The 20,545-nt window shown below is 33.7% G+C and overlaps 2 protein-coding genes across 2 annotated transcripts in view; both read right to left on the reverse strand.

Annotated features, from left to right (window-relative positions):
- Positions 1–8,725, reverse strand: LOC126815346 (conserved oligomeric Golgi complex subunit 7). Its single transcript, XM_056099987.1, has 12 exons — positions 8,483–8,725; positions 8,008–8,100; positions 7,584–7,628; positions 6,741–6,796; positions 5,743–5,827; positions 4,736–4,825; positions 4,509–4,577; positions 3,910–3,945; positions 3,069–3,189; positions 2,590–2,672; positions 1,891–1,909; positions 1–5 (listed from the first exon to the last, which is right to left on the reverse strand). Exons 1-12 carry the CDS (start codon positions 8,483–8,485, stop codon positions 1–3), a joined length of 705 nt encoding a protein of 234 aa, XP_055955962.1. The 5' UTR covers positions 8,486–8,725.
- A 1,009-nt stretch (positions 8,726–9,734) lies between these two features.
- Positions 9,735–20,545, reverse strand: part of LOC126815021 (anoctamin-10) — a 30,270-nt gene continuing 19,459 nt past the window's right edge. Inside the window, exons 13-14 of the mRNA XM_056099686.1 lie at positions 19,024–19,140; positions 9,735–17,652 (exon numbers count right to left, since the gene is read on the reverse strand). Coding sequence (XP_055955661.1) covers positions 17,569–17,652; positions 19,024–19,140 — 201 coding nt within the window. The 3' untranslated portion in view covers positions 9,735–17,568. The remainder of the gene's footprint in view (positions 17,653–19,023; positions 19,141–20,545) is intronic.

Genomic DNA, 20,545 nt, shown 5'->3' on the forward strand with positions numbered 1-20,545 from the left:
TTAGGCTAGAAGAATACATGAAGGAATCAGAGGCAAAAGTACAAAGTGTTAGGGGAGCCACGGTGGCTAAGTGGGAAAGATGTGGCTTCCCCTTGTCAGTGGTGCAGGACAGGGGGTCTGACAAGGACAGCTGTCTAGTTGGTTGGAAGAGACGGAAAACCGAGGTCTTGTGTACACATTGGTATGCACCTTAAAGATCCCTTGGCATATGCCCGTCTCCAATACCCAGTCAGAGCAGAACAGTTGGATGTTAAAGTTCATCCCCATTTCATGTCATTTCATTTACAAAGTGTTAATCTATTTGAACAGTTCACTGGTCTAATGAAGGTAGGTGTACACACCATGCAGTGTGCTATGGGGGAGATTTTGTTCAGGGTTTTTTAAGGGGACCCTTGTTTTTCATCCCATCTGAATGACTAGACGCTGTTCCCCCAGCAACTTTCTCGATGATCAACCCTGGCTCCCCTCCTCCCCACCCCATATCACAGAGTTAAATCTATCTGGTACAGTAAAACAATAAATTTTAAATCATAGCAAGAAATAATCAATTCCCAATATCTAAACCATGCTGGTTTAAAAACAAAGTCTACAAATGGTGAAATGGATCAACTATGGCATTCAGGAGTTATATCCCTTTCAGAACATTAAATTGGAATACAGTGCTATATTCTTTTGACATTGGGAAAAAGAAATGGGGTTTAACATCCACTCGACACAACCTAGGTCATTTCGGGACTAACACATGGTTCTTTTTTATTTCAATAATTCGCTTGTGCTTGGGAGTCTTTAGCAGTGAGAGGAAACCGGAGGACGCAGAGAAAACGCACAATGTCGAACAGGTAACCCTACTCCTTGTCACGTACAAGCTGGGAATCAACACCAAACCACCTGACTCCATGACAGACCTTATGATCTAAAGTATGCATGTCAAACCATTCGGCAACCCAACCCCCCTTCTAGACGTTTTAATTATGACAACCTGTAATATGAAAGGGTGAAGCAGTCAGTACCTGTTTTAATTCTGTAAGTGTAGTTAATGTATCACCTCTAGATGATAGTAAACCAGCAATACAAACAGGTAACGATGGATCTATACTCGTTAATGATTCTGTCAACAAATCACATACAATAGGTACTGGATCACTGAATACCTGACCACACCATCGTATCTACAAAAATATATATTACATTCATTAATTCATTATGGAAGATTAGATAAAGAACTGGCAGTTCTCACTATAATAGTTAAAACTAGATAATGTAAAAGGAGTATGCTGAAAATATCCATTCACTAGATTTCTCATAGCCGATTTGTAATTGGAAAGTATGTTGACAAGGCTGTTATATATACAATGGCTCCTGTAATTAAAGAAAGGGTGCATTGCAATGGTTTTGCAATCTTCAGACAAAACTGGAAAGGTTGTAGTCGAAAAAAGTGAACTTTCTAACAACTTTGGTGTTTTGTTATCTCATAGTAAAATTTTGTTTGTAGAAAATTCAAAATACATTTGTACGAAAACATTCAAGAACTATTATAAACACGACCATATATTTTAACACTAACAAAAAAAATACAAATTTGATTACATTGTTTGTCTAGTGACACTGGAATGAATGAAAGACTAAAGAGATGAATTATAGGAAGAATTACCTGTGAATGCCATGTTGATAATAAATGATCATATAATTCTGTCATCCAATCTATAGCTGTCTCATCTTGTTTACTATCCACTATATCTCTCCAACTTTCTAATATCTTACCCTGTAATATAATATCGTTTAAATAAATAATTATACAACTTTCTAATATCTTACCCTGTAATAAAATAATCATACAACTTTCTAATATCTTACTCTGTAATAAAATAGTGTTTATACAAATAATTATACAACTTTCTAATATCTTACCCTGTAATAAAATAGTGTTTATACAGTCTAAAGGATACGACAACAAGCAAAAGTTTTATGAATATCACTTCCTGATATCAATTATTGTAAAATTAACAATTTAACAGAACATAATTTTTATGGAAAACAATCATTGGTTTTATTCTACAAGCACAATGTTTTTGTAAACGGCTTCACCTCTTAATATTGACATCAAGTTTACTAAATGTCATTGTGCTTGATAACATTTAAGAAGATACTTGTCGAAACCTTGTGTTTATATAATAACACCTGTGATTGATTTCCCATAATAATTGTGTTCTGTTTAATGTGTTTCCCAATCTCTAAATGCCACTTAAATTGCATTATGCAAGAGCTTAAACAGACCATAATCAACTCTCGATACCATATTTACTGGATTTGAATAGATTTTGTGATGGATGATTTATCATCAAAATGGATAATCAAGACTTTAGTAATGATGATCGAAGCTAGGCCTAAAATTCAATTGCTAATATCTCGGTTGACTGAAATTTTCAGTATATTCTATTGCATTATCTAGTTTTTAACTATTATAACGAAAACTGTCAGCTCTTTATATAATCTTATAGAACATTTCAGGCCTAAAGAAAGACCCGCAATAGGAAGATTTAACTCTTGCATAATGTATGTTTATAAAATATCTGTAACAAAATAACAAACCTTATGACATTTATGATAATATTTATATAGCTGTGGTAGTCTCTCTATATTCTTAAACATCTTCGTATACTTCTGGGCAGATTCTATAATTAAAAACAAATTAGAGCTTTCTAAAGGAACGCCTTAAAAATACAGAGAGAGAGAAACAGGGTTTAACGTCCACTCGACACAAACTAGGTCATTTTGGGACTAACACATGGTTCAAATTTATTTCAATAATTCGCTTGCGCATAGGGGTCTTTAGGGGAATCGAAACCCCGCCAGTTGATTCAACCCCCCTATAATTTAATTAACTAACATCTTTATTGGAGAGAGAGAGAGAGAGAGAGAGAGAGAGAGAGAGTTTAATGTTCACTTGACACAAACTAGGTGATTTCAGGATTAACTAACATACAAACCACGCCAGTTCACCCAATGACAGATCTTATGATACAGCGCTGTGAATTATGTATGTTCAACTAGATATATGAATATCTTACCCAAAGACTGTGTATTAAAAGCTGAAATAAGCTGAGGACTCAATATAGCTTCCAATCTATTCTTCAATTTCTCTAAATGTTGACATCGGTCGGCATAATCTGGGGTATCAACCAACATTTGCTGTTAAAATGAAGAGTTATATTGTGTAATGAAATGAAATGAAATGGGGTTTAATGTCCTACTGTTCTGCACCGACTGGGCTTATGAAGAAGAGCATACGCCATACAGTGTGCTATGAGGAAAATTTGCCCAGACAGCAACGCTATGGCCTACTTTTGAATCGAATTCCAACTGTCAAGGGTTCTTTTACGTGCACGTCAATGTGCACACAGGACCTTGGTTTTCCTTCCCATCCTTGCCAGGACCTCCGTCCTGCAACACTGACAAGGGGAACTGCATCAGAATATTCCGAAAAACTTTCTCGGCCAACACAAAGAGCAAACTGGTAAGTGAACCAGCATCTTACTAACTGAGCCACCGTTGCTCCAGGATTATACACTATTACTGTCAGAAGAGAACAGTGATATCAGGTTTTAATGTTTTCCATCCCATCCTTCCCAGGTTATCCATCCTGCAAAACTGACAAGGGAAACTGTTCCAGAAAATCCTGATGAACTTTCTCGGCCAACTGCAGGAGCAAACTTGACAGCTCCTTGTAAGTGAGCCAGCATCTTACTAACTGAACCACTAAGCGAACAGTTATATGAGGTTTTAATTCCACATTGATAAAACATTTCAATTATTTTCAGACTAACACAAAGCAATTCATTTTCTCTGTTCAATTATGTAAAACCCAAGTTAATATTTAAATAGTGAACAAATAAAAATTAAAATACTTACAAGACTTTGTTGCATGCCTGTCAGTTTAGCAGTGATCTAAAAAAGATGAATTTTAAGTATAAATGTTTAATTTGTATATGAAATATCAAGATAAGTAAACATTTTATCATTAATATAACAAAATATATATTTGTATATGTAATATTTATATTAACATTAAATAATGATAACAAAATATATATATTTGTATATGTAATATTATTAAGATATATAAACATTAAATGATAACAAAATATATATTTGTATATGTAATATTTATATTAACATTAAATAATGATAACAAAATATATATATTTGTATATGTAATATTATTAAGATATATAAACATTAAATGATAACAAAATATATATTTGTATATGTAGATATATAAACATTAAATAATGATAACAAAATAAATATTTGTATAGGTAATATAATTAAATCATTAATATAGGGCCTAACAAAATAAATATTGGGATATGTAATATTAAGATATATATACACTAAATCATTAATATTAATATATTTTCAAGGTATTTGATTATTTGTATGTTTTTAGTATACGAGTCCTACTATAGTACTAATAATCCCCCTCCAAATAAAAGTTTAAAATTACTCACAGCTTGTACATCTTCTGAAAGGAAAACATCTTCCACATCTGCACTTAATGTTGTCCAATTATCAGCTTCCTGAAAACAAATATAAGGTCATTTATATAGAAAAATCAGTTGAATGTCCACTAATTTCGGGACTAACATGTGATTAAATTTTATTTCAATTCCAGTGCTATATGATTATTATTTATTTACTATCAAGATTTACTGTATTGAACTTTTCAAAAGTTTACCTTAAGAGCCTCTGCTGTTGTTTTCATTCTACCTTTAATACCATCTAGTTTTAATAAAACCTGCATTGACTGGGCTGTACTCTGTTCAACCTACAATTAATATGATATCTAGTTTTACTAAAACCGGCATTGACCATTGTTCAACTTACAATTAATATGATAATTAGTATATCTGGTATTAGCAATGGAAAATGGAAAGACATTGATGGTATATAATTAAGTTTTCTTCGCTTACTTAATCAATATTAAACATTGCATGTCTCATACCTTAATAATAGAATATGAAATGATATGGAATGGGGTTAAACGCCATACACTTCTGCACCGTATATGCGCTATGAGGGAAATTTTGCCAGGAGAGCAGGTTCTTTTACGTGCATGCTATCAGGTACATCAGACCATACTTAAGCGTTGGCACACTAGCCGAATGATTTGGCCAAATCAATCAGCATTGAAATTCGCCTAGCGTGTCCACTGTCACCGCCATGTTTAATCCTAGTCGCTGCCATGTGTAATCATAGTTGTCGCCATGTTTAATCCTAGTCGCTGCCATGTGTAATCATAGTCGCCGTCATGTGTAATCATAGTCGACACCATGTGTAATCATAGTTGTTGCCATGTTTAATCCTAGTCGCCGCCATGTGTAATCATAGTCGCCGCCATGTGTAATCATAGTTGTCGCCATGTTTAATCCTAGTCGCTGCCATGTGTTATCATAGTCGCCGCCATGTGTAATCCTAGTCGCCGCCATGTGTAATCCTAGTCACTGCCATGTGTTATCATAGTTGTCGCCATGTTTAATCATAGCTGCCGCCATGTTTAATCATTTGATGTGAAAGGTGATTCAATTGACTGATGGATCAGGCGAAGGATTCGCCTATTGTGTCCAATTAACCATTCAGCCGAATAAAAATGGGTCCCCGATTGATTTGGCCGAACGATTCGGCTAATGTGTCCATCGTTTTACTGAACCACCACCCTCCCCCTTTAGAATAGATTTACCTTACCTTTTGAATATCTTGTTTAACCATTCTCATCTGATCTTGTAATAAAGATGCTTCTTGTCTTACAGCATCTAATTCTCTCATAACTCTACAATGAAAATCAAGTAAATCGTTCTTAACCAAACTAATAACCCATATATAATATACATTTATCCCCTAGAAAAAAGCTCAGTTTTTCAAAGTACATTATACATCCACTCGACACAGACTAGGTCATTTCAGGACTAACATATGGTACAATTTTATTTCAACAATTCGCTTGCGTGTAAGGATCTTTTAGGAAACCGGAGGAACCAGAGAAAACCCACGACGTTGGGCAGGCGACCCTATTCCTTGTCACGTTCAGTACATAATAGTGTTTAAACAAATAGTTGACCCATATATATTATATATTATTCACCTTGAAGAAATCTAAGATTCAGTTTAACTCCAAGCTCAGTGTTTCAAAATACATTATACAATAACACATGACACAATTACATGGAATACAAAAGAGAACCCTTGTCCAAACATCACAAGAAGTTAACTTCTAAGTACCTTGAATCCCATATAATTGTGTCATGTGTTATTCTATTCAGTTTCTAAATGCTGCTTATATTTAACAATACGATATACATTATTGCAACATTGTGCGGTGGGTCACATCCTAGTTCAAAATATATAGTCATTAACTATGAATAACATATATTGATGAAACTATTCCTAAATAAGAGGTGATAATAAGGAAAGAGGAGTTAATGGATTTGGGTGTAAGGTATTGTTGACACTTCAAATAGGTTATTTTGAAACTAATATAATTATTTCAACCTTACATACATGTAGCTACATTTAAAATGTTATGATAAGCAGCAAAATTCATCCCCACACTTTTCGCAGTCCAATTGTCCACATATCTTTTTACATGAACTGACAGTCGGAATTTTTAGTTTTTAATACATTACCATTGTAAGGATAGTACCCACACAATGGTCATGACACTGAGAAAATTGTGTGTTATATACCTGGGTAAATTCTGTAGAGCTTGTTGACTGGCCTCTTCTAAAATGTTATTCACCTCCTACAATTATCAAATAAAACAGTGATAAATAAGAATTTACCATTCATTTAGGGACAGAATGGAATGAAAGAAATGAAATGTGGTTTAACGTCCTACTGTTATTCTTCGACTTTTCTAATGAAGACGGGCATACGCCATGCAGTATGCTATGAGGAAAATTTTCCCTGGACAGCAGCACTACGGCCTACTCTAATATCGAATTCCAGCTATCAAGGCCGAGGGTTCTTTTACATGCACTTCAGTATGTACACGGGACCTCAATTTTTTGTCCCATCCAAATGCCTATACATTGTCCCTTGGCAGGCCCTCTGTCCTGAATCACTAACAAGGTGGAACTAAGCCAGAAAATACTGATGAACTCTCTCGGCCAGTTCAGGGATCGAACATGTGACCTCCAGGTTAGCTAGCCAGCATGGCTCCCAAATTTCAAAAGAATAACACGCATACAGATCTTGTAAATGGTCAACCACTCCAGAGGAGTTAGAAAATGTTGACATATTTCAATTCATGATTCAACATTTAATTTATCATTTTCTATCCACAGTGTTGTTTTTAACCCACCCAATAAAGTAGGTCATCCGGGGCTAACATATGGTTCAATTTTATTTCAATAATTCGCTTGGGCGGTAAGGTCTTTAGAAGTGGGAGGAGACCTTGAACACACAGAGAAAGCCCACGAGGTGGGACAGGCAACCCTACACACACCACTTGACTCAATGACAGATCTTGTGATATAATGTGCATGCATTTAACCAATCACCTCCCCCGTGACAACTATAAGGCCTACCTGAATAAACATTTGTAGCTTCATAACCAGTGTTGTGGCATATTGCTGAAAACATAGATTAATATCAACAATAAATAACCAGTATCGTTCATCTTATCATTGCATTTTAATTACTGGTATCAGCATATTTCTGCTAATAATGGCAATGGTATAAGGAGGTAGGCCAATTTGGTCACATCATTTGTCATGTGAGGCCATGTACGTCATGCCAGTTAGAAGCAGTCACTGCCTGTCAGTGGTGTTTTGATTACAGTTTGCCCGTAGCACTTGGCAACTCATTATATTTTAAGGAAAAGCTGATCATTAGCTCTCGAGGATGTGTTCACAATTACTGAACGAACAGCTTAGGTAAGCCTTGTTGAAGAGGTTCGGTGAAGAAACCATAAATTATATTATTAGACAGCCCATGCATAGCTACACTTACATCCTTTGAAACTGCTCCATCTTTGTGAGACTTAAAAGCTGCATTTACCCATTCTTTAGCATCAAAATTATCATCAAGAAACTTTGAATAATCCTGAAATTAATGATATAAATAACTATAATAATCATTAGCAGTACCGTAAGGCTATATAATCAGGGTAGTTAATAATTATATACCTACCACCCTCCTACCACCCTATCGGTGATTTATTATTGTTTTTAACTTTAATCAATTAAATAATTTGGCAAAATCAGGTTATTACTTGACTTATAATGAATAGCACGCGAACTGGGAATCTTAATTATACATATTTAACTTTGGAATGAGTCTGTCATAAATTTTAATTTTTATGAACCGGGCGGAATGTCAATGTATATGAATCATGTCTAGCCAGGCGTATAAGAATTTGAGAGATTATTGCATTTTACATGTACTGAAATTTAATGCTAGAAGTTGCATGAATTCAAGAACTTACCATTCTGATCTAGTTTGATGCTGCCAAGAATGAAGTTCTAAAATATCTCAAAAGTATGTAAAAATACATAAATAAACTCTCCACGTTACACTTTTACTTCTTGTTTACATGGCAGAACTTCAACTTCCGGTGCAAAGGTAGTCTCGATCATTAGTCAAGCAGACGAAATTTAGACTTAGTTTTCTAGTCACTCGGAGCAGTACACCGGCAGAAACGACAAAACGAGTGGCTTGATTCTATGTCCTTTACTACAGGGGGCTTATTTAAAAAAAAAAATTCATCAAGACAGAAAGAAAATTATGAATTTTTGTTTCTGTATCAACCAAATTTGCAAATCATTTTATTAAATCTGTGCAGACGTGTCATCCCCCAAGTTATACAGTACCTATAGCTATAGCTGTCCCGTAGGCCTAGCAAATAAACCAAGATAGGCCTAGTCATTTGGTCTCTATAAAATAAATAACTTGAAATTTTATATATTGCAGAATGCTATTTGATATCCCCACAATTTCCAATTTAATTAGTTTAAATTTAGAAATGGGAGCAGTGGTACAGTGAGTAAGACATTGGCTCGCTAACCTGGAGGTCCCGCATTCAATCACACTGTTAATTCACTGAGAAAGTTCAACTGGGATTTCTCAGTGTGGTTTCCCCTTGTCAGCGGTGCAGGATGGAGGGCCTGGCAAGGGAAAACATAGTCATTTGGATGGGACGAAAATCGAAGGTCCTGTGTAGGCCTACATGTAAAAGAGAAAGAAAAATGGAGTTTAACATCCACTCGACCCAGACTAGGTCATTTTGGGACTAACTTATGGTTTAATTTTATTTCAATAATTCGCTTGCTCGAAGGGGTCTTTTAGCAGTGGGAGGAAACCTGAGGACCCGGAGAAAACCCAAGAGGTTGGACAGGCAACCCTACTTGTCACATACAACCGAGGATTCGAAACCACGCAAGTTGACTCAATGACATGCCTTATGATACAGCGCGCGCGTGCTAACCATTCGGCCATCCAACCCCCCATACATGTAAAAGACCCCTTGACAGTTGGAATTTGAAATACAGGTAGGCCATACATATAGCCGCTGTCCAGGCAAAATTTCCTCATAGCACACTGCATGCCATCTTCATTATCCCATATGAAGCAGAACAGTAGGATGTTAAACCCCCATTTTATTTCATTTTGTTACCCGCACAGACCCTTCCCCCGGCCTATGAACTATAAGCATTTAAAAAAACAAACTACTACAGGTATTAAACGTTTTTTAAATATTAGGTTTTATTACAAACAGAATAAACACAATTAAATGTAACAAAAGAATACTACCGTCCACAATATTTATTCATTACAGCCGCACAAAAAGTTATATATTTTTATGCCTATAATAAATCTGTTAATAAAAATTGAAAAAAAACACAGAATAACATTGTTCAAAGATAAAAAAGTAAGAAAACAAAGATATTTGGTTTACGATTCATGCCCATCAGAAATATCATGCCCCAGCGTTAAGTCGTCTAAGCCATTATGTATTGTTTAATGGTCGAGAGCGAGACATTAAGTAATATATTGATACTGCACGAGGTGTTAGCCGAGTGTTGTTTCAATATATTACGCAATGTCTTTAGCTCGAGACCATTAAACCACTTAAAATACAGACACTATCCCCCACATGCTTTTCAATGACATACGTCACGCGAGTCCAATATTTCATCTAGTATAGATAATGTTAGACTGGCAAGTTGCCCGTACATTATTGGAAATAATGGTACGCCAACATCAAAGGATGACGTCGCATCTGTATTTTAAGAGATATTAAAGTAATTAAACTACTCGCAAAATTTAAAAAACATCAGATCATTATAAAGACTAACATAAAGTTCAGTGGTTCTCAACCTTTTTTTTCCAACAGCACACTTTGGGACGCATAAAAAAATAGCGGCACATCTCGCTAAATATATATGAAAAAAAATTTGAATTTTGCAAAATAAAATGATGATAAGTCAGATGGCATACAACCGTAGATACAGACCTAGTAATAGACACATAGAATGACTCAAACTAAATATTAAAAAAACACAGCCAGGAACTCTAGGGAATGCTCAATTAGGTTAACATGGTTTTCCACATTTTCTTAGTTTGCTGTGCAAACTTTCGCGGCACACTTAGGAAGATCTCGCGGCACACCTGCGTGCCACGGCACACTGGTTGAGAACCACTGATGTAGGTGCTAACAAATTTTTGCGAAAAAAGAGAATAGTAGAACATTGTTGAAAATCAATAGGATTCTTTCATACAAAGCTGATTGACTATCAATATAAATTTCTGAAAGATGGAGTCATATTTCCAGACTATGAAGTAACAAAGGGGCACAACTCTGGTAGTGATTATCAAAAATGTTAAAAATCAGAGTTCTTCACTTCAACAAGATAGACAACCCATGTCAATTCCAAAAGATTTTTGGTATATTAGTAGCTAATTATCTTCACTTCAACAAGATAGACAACCCATGTCAATTCCAAAAGATTTTTGGTATATTAGTAGCTAATTATCTTCTGACAAGAAATGTGAACGACAGGCGTATTGCTGAACTAACAGAGGTGACATCAATATATGAGCACATAAAAATGGCAGCATTTAGTAATGCGATCACATATAATTATCATTATGTTAAATCGAATGGAGGTTATAATTCCTGAAAAGTGGCAAGATCTTTAAAAGATACATGTATTTCGACTACCGGTATTTAAAAAATTAAGAAAAACCATGATGATCGAGGCTAGGCCTGAAATTTAAAAGCTAATGTCTCGCTTCAGAGTGGATCAATTTGACTGAAATTTTCAGCAAATTCCCTTTACATTATCTAGTTTTTAACTATTAAAGTGAGAACTGCCAGCTCTTTATCTAATCTCCCATAATACCCCTTTAATGATTTAACAATTCAATAATACAGCAGGTAGTTGAACAAATAAAAATAGTTGCATAAATTGAACAAACAAAAATAGTTGCATAAATTGAACAAAAGGATACAAAATTATTATATTTGAATATTAAAGATTTTAAAAATATTAACACAAAATAAATAAAACATCTGATTTGTATATTAATTTCAGCTTTTATAACAATCATAAGAAATACTAACAGTTAAATACTAATAAATCACAAATATACATTTAAAATTGGCTTTGTTGCAAAGATATTTAAAAATAATTCAACAGATAAAAAAATCCAGTAAAGAGGTTTTTCTTAATAATAACACAATTTGATTAAAATATAGATCTATATCTCGTTTCATTTTTTATACTTTCGATGGCCTACACTACATGAAGATTTGACAAGTTATAGTGGGAGTTCACGTCAAGGGTCAAACGAGTGGCTTTTTACCCTATGACGTCAGACATTAATTAATCAATCAGCGTTGACGTTTGTAGTGGTTTACCCACAGTTCTGTGTGTAAAAAGGCCAAAAACTCGCCGTAACAGACCGTTTCATTGGCTAATCCCTCACACCATCCAGAACATGTCAATGATAACAATTCTTCCAGATCCAAGTGTAGTAAAGACATGTAAAAAGAGATTTTGAACTATAAAAACGAAACGAAATAGGATCTGTGTTTTAATCAGATTGAACAATAACAAGCACACTGAGGCCAGACCAATTTATATTTTCTGTTCTTCAGAGTCTTGATAAATAAATAGCTACTAGAACCATGTGACAGATGTTTTATTTAAAATTTCAAAACGTAAATATTTCGAACTTAACTACCAAGTCCATTTGGTTTTCAAACAAATCTTTTTCAGGAAAAAGTAAGAAAGAAAATTTTTTACAGATGTTCCCGCACACTGATCAGCAGTGAATATTTGCAAGGCCGCTACAATCATTGATAAGGATGACATTGATGCGACTTAATGAGCCCCAAATATTAACTTTTTTCCTCCAACAAATTAAATTCTAAAACATTTTTTTTTATATGTATTAGAAAAATAAATAAAGATGTTTGAAGTATTTGTAGGTAAAAAATATTTTCTATTTAGTGTAAATGGATATTAAAATGAGTAAAAGGCACCATTCTGCCCGAACCAGTAACGTCTTATGTAAACAATGCACATGCCATTCATCCAATGACTGATGCTGCGTGGTGTGACGTCACATGTTGAAGGCAGTCATCTTTTACAGAAATATTAGAAGAATTCTGTAATCCTCCTTTGAAAGAGATTGATGTTATTAAGTACAGAAAATCAAATTGGTGTAATTGGCCTGGCCTAATTTGAACAAAATCAATATTTTTGTCAATCAAATTGCCTGTTGAAGAATTAATAGATTTAGTTATCTCAAATGCGTAGATCAGAGTTAAATCAAATTAAAAGATATTTGAGTATAACAAATGTAAGTAGCCTACTTGTGACAACATGTGGTTATCGTCATGAAACAAAATGCAAGTACATATATCTGCAAATTGCATTGATTTCCCCTGAAATTTTGTTTAGAACCAAAAACCCACAAAACCATCTTCAACATGAATGGAGCAAATCATCTTGCAGAGACTGCTAGTGGCAAACCAAATTGAACTATTAATGCGAAAAATAAATATGTCGCGCAATTGTTAAATGTGTACATATGAATAATCTACGGACGCTTACGACCGCCTCCGGATCCATTCACTTGATTTGAAAATTTGAGGGTTTTTTTTCTGGCTATGTCTGTGTAGTTTGTCTTTTTAGTTTCGTGTTGTGTATAGTGCAGTCCTCCTGCCCTTCATCTGAATAACATACTAATACATCAGGCCTACCTGATCGGCTAAATATCAATAAGATATAAATCTGATACTAAAACATAAATAGCTGTAAAATACATAATTAATAATTGACCCTCCACACAAATCTATCAACTAATATATATATATAATAAATATTACATATCTATTTTCTATACACAAAAATAGCATAAATAAGGTTATACATCCAGACTACTGAATTTAAAATATCGATGTGTCATATGCATTTTTCACTAAAATATCAAATTTGTCACAATTTAATACAGGCTAAAATGTACTGATAGACTGTTTAACATTTAATTAAGAAATCAAAATATTTACGCTAGATAATTTCACGGCTTGGATTTTAAAAAAGTCTACTTATAAATATTCGCGGACAACAAAATGACAGGCTTAATTATTACATTGTGAGCAGAATATTTCGATTAAATTTCCAATTCCACATCTTTGTAACTACTGAATGGAATTTAACCATTTTTTGACTGATATTCCTATTTGCAAGTGTATTTTGCAAGTGATTGCTATTGCTTAAAATGGTGCATCGGGACTTTAAATAACTTCTATATCACAATTTCATCAAACTAAGTGAAATTCATATAGTGCCTGAAATTTAAGTAACTGCTATTTCATAATTTATTCAAACTACGGTAAGTGAAATTATTCATGTGCCTGGAATTTAAATAACTTCTATTTTACAATTTCTGGAATTTAAATAACTTTTATTTTACACTTTCATTAAACTAACTAATTGAAATTATTCAGAGACTTAGATGACAATTGACTAAATAAAGTTTCACAGAATCAACTGTGCATCAAACTGTTACGACTTCTATAAACTACATATAGTATCTAGTCTACATTTATGTGTCATCTATGATGGCAAGTGGGTTCGTTTGTGGGGATCAGCTTCTGAGGCTTATTGCAGACAAGACACCATGGCAACCTAACTAAACCATGTTATAACACATACAGTAATTAATTAAACTGCGTTACTTGACTTGTTTACATAAGCATGCAACTAAATACATGTAAACATTTAATTCTTATAATGTACAAAATGATTTTGGTTTTAAAACAATTATTTATTTACTATTCTAAGAAACAGACACATTCATGACAATGGAAACAAATCAAAAAAATAAAAATCACGAATGATCTGCTTCTTAAGGATAACCCATGAAAAACAGAAAAAGTTACACAATGTACACTGGTTTATTTCCAATATTCAAAAGTTTGATGGAGAATACCCTATTTATAAAAATACTCATGGATTGTAATTACATAACAGTTTGATGGAGAATACTATATTTATAACAATAACCACAATGTAATTATGTAAATATCTGGTAGAGAATATCCTACTTATAACAATTTGGTAGAGAATACTATATTTATAACAATACTCACATTGTAATTACTTAAATATCTGGTGAAAAATATCATACTTATACCATATTCATAACAATACTCAGATAGTAATTACTTAAATATCTGGTGGAAAATATCCTACTTATAATAGGTGGAGAATACCCTATTTATAAAAATACTCACATTGTAATTACGTAAACATCTGTTGGAGAATATCATACTTATAACAATTTGGTAGAGAATATCCTATTTATAACAATACTCACATTGTTATTATATAAATAGCTGGTGGAAAATACCCTACTTATAACAGGTGGAGAATACCATATCTATAACAATACTCACATTGTAATTACATAAATAACTGGTGGAAAATATCCTACTTATAACAATTTGGTAGAGAATACATTATTTATAACAATACTCATGGATTGTAATTACTTAACATCTGGTGGAGAATATCCTACTTATACCATATTTATAACAATACCCACATTGTAATTATATAAACATTTGGTAGAAAATATCCTACTTATAACAATTTGGTAGAGAATACCCTATTTATAACAATACTCACATTGTAATGACATAACATTTGGTTGAGAATATCCTACTTATAAAAGGCGGAGAATACCATATTTATAACAATTCTCACATTGTAATTACATAATATCTGGTAGAGAATACCCTACTTATAACAATTTGATGGAGAATACCATATTTATAACAATAATCACATTGTAATTACCTAAACATCTGGTAGAGAATATCCTACTTATAATAATGTGATAGAGAATACCATATTTATAACAATACTCACATTGTAATTACTTAAATATCTGGTGGAAAATATCCTACTTATAACAATTTGGTTGAGAATACATGTATCCTACTTATAAAAATTCTAACATCAGGCCAGACAAAAAAAAATATTGTGGTTCTCATAATACTCTCGCACCACTTAAAAAGGGTCGCATTATCTGTTTTTAATTTAAGAAATAAAAAACAATCTCATTAATTACCTCATGCTTCAAATATATTCCCCTACCTAATCTACAGGAAGCAAATTTGAAGTGTACCATAGGTTCATTTATCAAATACGCAACCTTGATAAATGTTATTGACCATCATAAATGATACTGAGTAATCATTCATTCTATAAACAACAGAAGATAAATGATACTGGATAATCAAACATCCTATAAACAACAGGTGATAAATGATACTGGATAATCATACATCCTTTAAACAACTAGTCTCGGTCACCCAGAACCCCCTAGTCTTCAACGTATATTCATAGAATATTTGTCTGGATGATAGAGACTATTAAACAACTAGAGTAAATGATACTGGATAATCATTCATTTCCTTAAACAACATGAGATAAATGATCAGTGTCTTAAAATGTGATCCACTGACAAAATAAACAAACAAAAATAAAAACCTTGCCCTCGCATCAGATTTTCGGAAGGATTGTCTGAGAACACAAATATTTTTTTTGTATGGCCTTGTAATTACGTAACAGTCAAAGAAAATGTTTTCCCACAAAAAATGAAATTACCAGCATTTATTCAGAAGGAAATTTCCAATATAGGCTGAATAATACAATATTAATACTGAATTTCTTATCAAATACAGAATAAATTGCCATTTAATTTTATAATAATAAAATGAAAACAGGAAATTGGACATAAATTATTATGGCTTCCAAACATTTTATACTACTCATCAGTTAACTGATGTCATCTGTTGCTATAGAAACGGTTAAGAAACAAGAGAAGCTGCAGAGATATTTAATAAAAGGCACATACGTGGGTACAAAAAAGAGTATGGAAGGTTTATTATGCTAAACAGGGAATATAAGTTATAACTCTTCTGGAAATAGTTACTGAATTATGCAGAAGATGAAGTACATTAAATTTAATCTGATATGATTAAAATTTGGTAAATGATTAATTTCCAGAAGTTACATGTAAAAAATACACAATATTAAATATACATTATGAAAAAGCTAAATCTGCCTATTGTAGGTCTTTCTTTAGGTCTGAAATGTTATATAAACTATTAATTAGACATTTTTTCAACATGACAAGACCATAATCGACTCTCGTTGGCATCGGATATTCAAGATTTTAACTAGATTAGAACAGTTCGCAATTTAAAAATTCAATTTAAAAAAGGGAAAGCGAGGTTAAGTCTCGAATATACCAGTGACCTGGTTACCACTATGCACACATCTTGTCAAAACTACAAACAGTGATAACTTGACTCAGAATGAAGTAATTTGAATGAAATTTTCATTTTACATTATCTATTTTTGAGCTATTATAGCAAGAATGGTCAGCTCTTTATCTAAATCTTACATAATGTATCTTTAATCTTGTGAAAGAAGTCTTTTACCCAGGAAATAAAAAATCTACTACATTCTATATCCATACAAAATTCTCCATAAAATATCTAACATTTTCTATACTATATACTAATAATGTTGCCTGAGATGTTATTGAGCAGTGTTCTTTCACTTGCAGGGTCGGATCCAGATTTTCAGTAAGGGAGGGGTCCAGAAATTACAGATTTCAATATTGAACTGCAATATACAGGTCACAATTCTATGGAATACAATTATTGCTTATTATTAGCGACGTTTCAACTAGGCTTCTCTAGTCGTTATCGAGCAATAATAAGCAGTTACTGAATGCCATTGAAACAATATATTTTTGACATGTTGTAGTGACAATTAACCAGCTCCAAATGTGAAGTGCCAATGACAGGGGTTTGGGTGGCCACACCCAGAAAATTTAGAAAAAAATGCAGATGCCATTTTAAACTAATTCAAAGACTGAACCCCCTAAATTTATCATGGATCCACGTCTGACTTGACCTCAATGATTTCAAATGTTTATTGCAATCTACCCTTGACTTTCATAAATACACGTGTATTATAGTTGTTATATCTCCGTGGATCTAGAAGACATCCTTGGTCTGGAAATTTCATGTAGCTCTTGCCTTTTTCTGTTTGCTGCTGACAGTCGCTGAAATATGTACGAATATCAGTAAATACCAAATAATTTTAAAACAGAATTATTTGTTATATACAATACCAAATAATTTTAAAACAGAATTATTTGTTATATACAAAAATTTTAATATATTGTTTCGTTTCAATTTTGGGTTGTTTACTCCACTACATCTCTGTACAGAAATGTGCTGATTGGGCGACTCTAGATCTACAGAAATGTGCTGATTCGGAGACTCTAGATCTACAGAAATGTGCTGGTTGGGCGACTCTAGATCTACAGAAATGTGCTGGTTGGACGACTCTAGATCTAAAAGGAACAATGTCTAGTCATTTGGATGATACAAAAGCTGAGGACCTGTATAGCCTACACATTGTCGTGCACCCAACAGAATCCTTGCCAGTTGGAATTGAAATAAGAGTAGGCCATAGCACCGCTGTCTAGGCAAAATTCCCCTCACAGTCTGTGCAGACTGCAGAGAATTAGGATGCTAAACCATGTTTCATTTCAAAATTTCTTTAATACTTTAGATTATCCAGACATTAATTGGTTGTCTTATAAAGGTCAAGGGCACCATTTAATCACAGACACAGTAGTTTTTATTAAACATAGCAGTTGTATTTCAAAATAGTAGATGGAAAACAACAGCATATTGGGTGAGCGTATGTGTCCACTCGACACAAACTAGGTCATTTCGGGACTAACATATGGTGAATTTTATTTCATTAATTCGCTTGCGCGTAGGGGTCTTTAGCAGTGGGAGGAAACCGGAGGACCCAGAGAAAACCCACGAGGTTGGACAGGCGACCCTACTCCTTGTCACATGAGCGTATGTGGTTTGGAGACAGGGGCGCCTTCTCGGCCACATGGGTTTACTCCAGGTACTCCGGTTTCCTCCCACAGAAAAGCCCCCTGCGCGTGCGTAAGAGAACAAAAATAAGACAATTTGTCTGCGATATCACCTTCGGTTGAAGCAGACGTTAAACACTAAGAACAACAAGTTTTTCTTAAACATGGCAGTTGGATTTCATAATAGTAGATGGAAAAGGCACAGTCCAGACCCCCCCCCCCCCCCCCCCTGCGCGTGCGTAAGAGAACAAAAATAAGACAATTTGTCTGCGATATCACCTTCGGTTGAAGCAGACGTTAAACACTAAGAACAACAAGTTTTTCTTAAACATGGCAGTTGGATTTCATAATAGTAGATGGAAAAGGCACAGTCCAGACCCCCCCCCCCCCCCCCCCCCCCCCCCGCCCCACCTTGTGGTACATACATACATAACCATAAAAATTACCATATGTTAGTCTCAAAATAGTCTAACTAGAGTCATGACAAGATTTTAAACCCCATTCCATTTCATTCCATGTAGGTCAAAAAGTTCCTACCTCTTTTTGTAAGGCTTGTTTAGATTGGTAATCTTCCCTGGCCAGTTCAATTTGTACCCATTTAGGCATATCTGGTATAAAATAGGCCACAGCCCCTTTAATAGCTAGAACTGCATGCTAAAAAAACAACACAAAATTATTTTATTGAGATAAATATTTAAGGGGCATTTGGTAAGATTAGATAAAGAGCTCAGGGCTAGAAATTCGTCATTTTTTGCGAGAATCTAAGAGGATTCTCATATATACAATTTTCGCGAATCTTTTGAATCTTAATAATACTGACTAAAAACAAAATTGTGTTTATTGTTTATCGCCAGAATCAGAAAATGCCGTAGCCAAATTAAGCTGATACGGCGCCGTGGCATTTCTTCATAACATAATTGTAGTCTTTTGTCCATCACGTAACTTGCAAAAGTTTTTATTCATTCGTCAATGATAGACAAACGGCACAATGATCACGTGACAACCAGAACAGAAATTGCTATAAAATAAAATTCTGTACAACTATGATATAGCCTTCAATAATATTTTTAAAATTAAACCTCTGTCAGTAGTGTATAAAATAAAAAATCATAAAGGTAAACGCTATTTAGAACTGGTTTATTGATATAATTCCAACCGATATGTCACGTGTCATTAGAATTTGGCAATCAAGATTCTGTCGGGAAAATATCCACTGTTTCTCTCTCCTTGTATTCGATGTTCTATCAGGGGATTATATTCAAAGAAGATTTAAATTTAACCTAACAACTGGTCAGTGAATTCATCAATGTATTATCCAGTTATTATTTTAATATATGAAATTTGGAAACCATGCCGAGGCCGTCTTCAATGGCCACGTGGCTTATTTTACTGAACCTATTACTATTATGAATAATCGGCAAGCTTGTTTTGTTTATTTTAGCGGATTATCAAAATCGCCGTTAAATGTGCTAATTACTCGGATTATTAACCACATATGGCCGATTCTCACTATGGTATGACTGTTGTTGTAGCCGACAAGCAATTTGATTGTCTTATTAAAAAACAAGTAATAATTAACCTATTGTAATTTAGCCAAAAGTAGATTGATTATTTACGATACCATAGTGGCTGATTCGTTATTTTACCAATTGGCTTGAATAAACATAGATAATGGAAAGGAAATATGTTGACAATTTCAGTTAAATTACTTCACTCTGAGCTGAGTTATCGGCAATACGATTACAGTGTATCCTCAATTGTCATTTATACTGTTGTTATGATAATAAACAAGGTCTTGATTATTCATTTTAACGGTAAATCATCATCCGCAAAACATATTTAAATCTACTTAATAATGGAGCCATCAGATGGCATCGAGAGTTGATTATGGTCTTTGTAAATTAATTAATATTTAATTAATAATTTAGATAACATTTAAGGCTAATGGAAGACCTGCAATAGGCAGATTTAACTCTTGCATAACGCCTGTTTAATTGAGTTAAAGTTGAAAAATGATGGAGTTTCATGCTCAGTTATTTTAACTTCAAAAAAAGAAATC

This window comes from Patella vulgata, chromosome 3, assembly GCF_932274485.2.
Source record: "Patella vulgata chromosome 3, xgPatVulg1.2, whole genome shotgun sequence".
Lineage (NCBI taxonomy): Eukaryota > Metazoa > Mollusca > Gastropoda > Patellidae > Patella > Patella vulgata.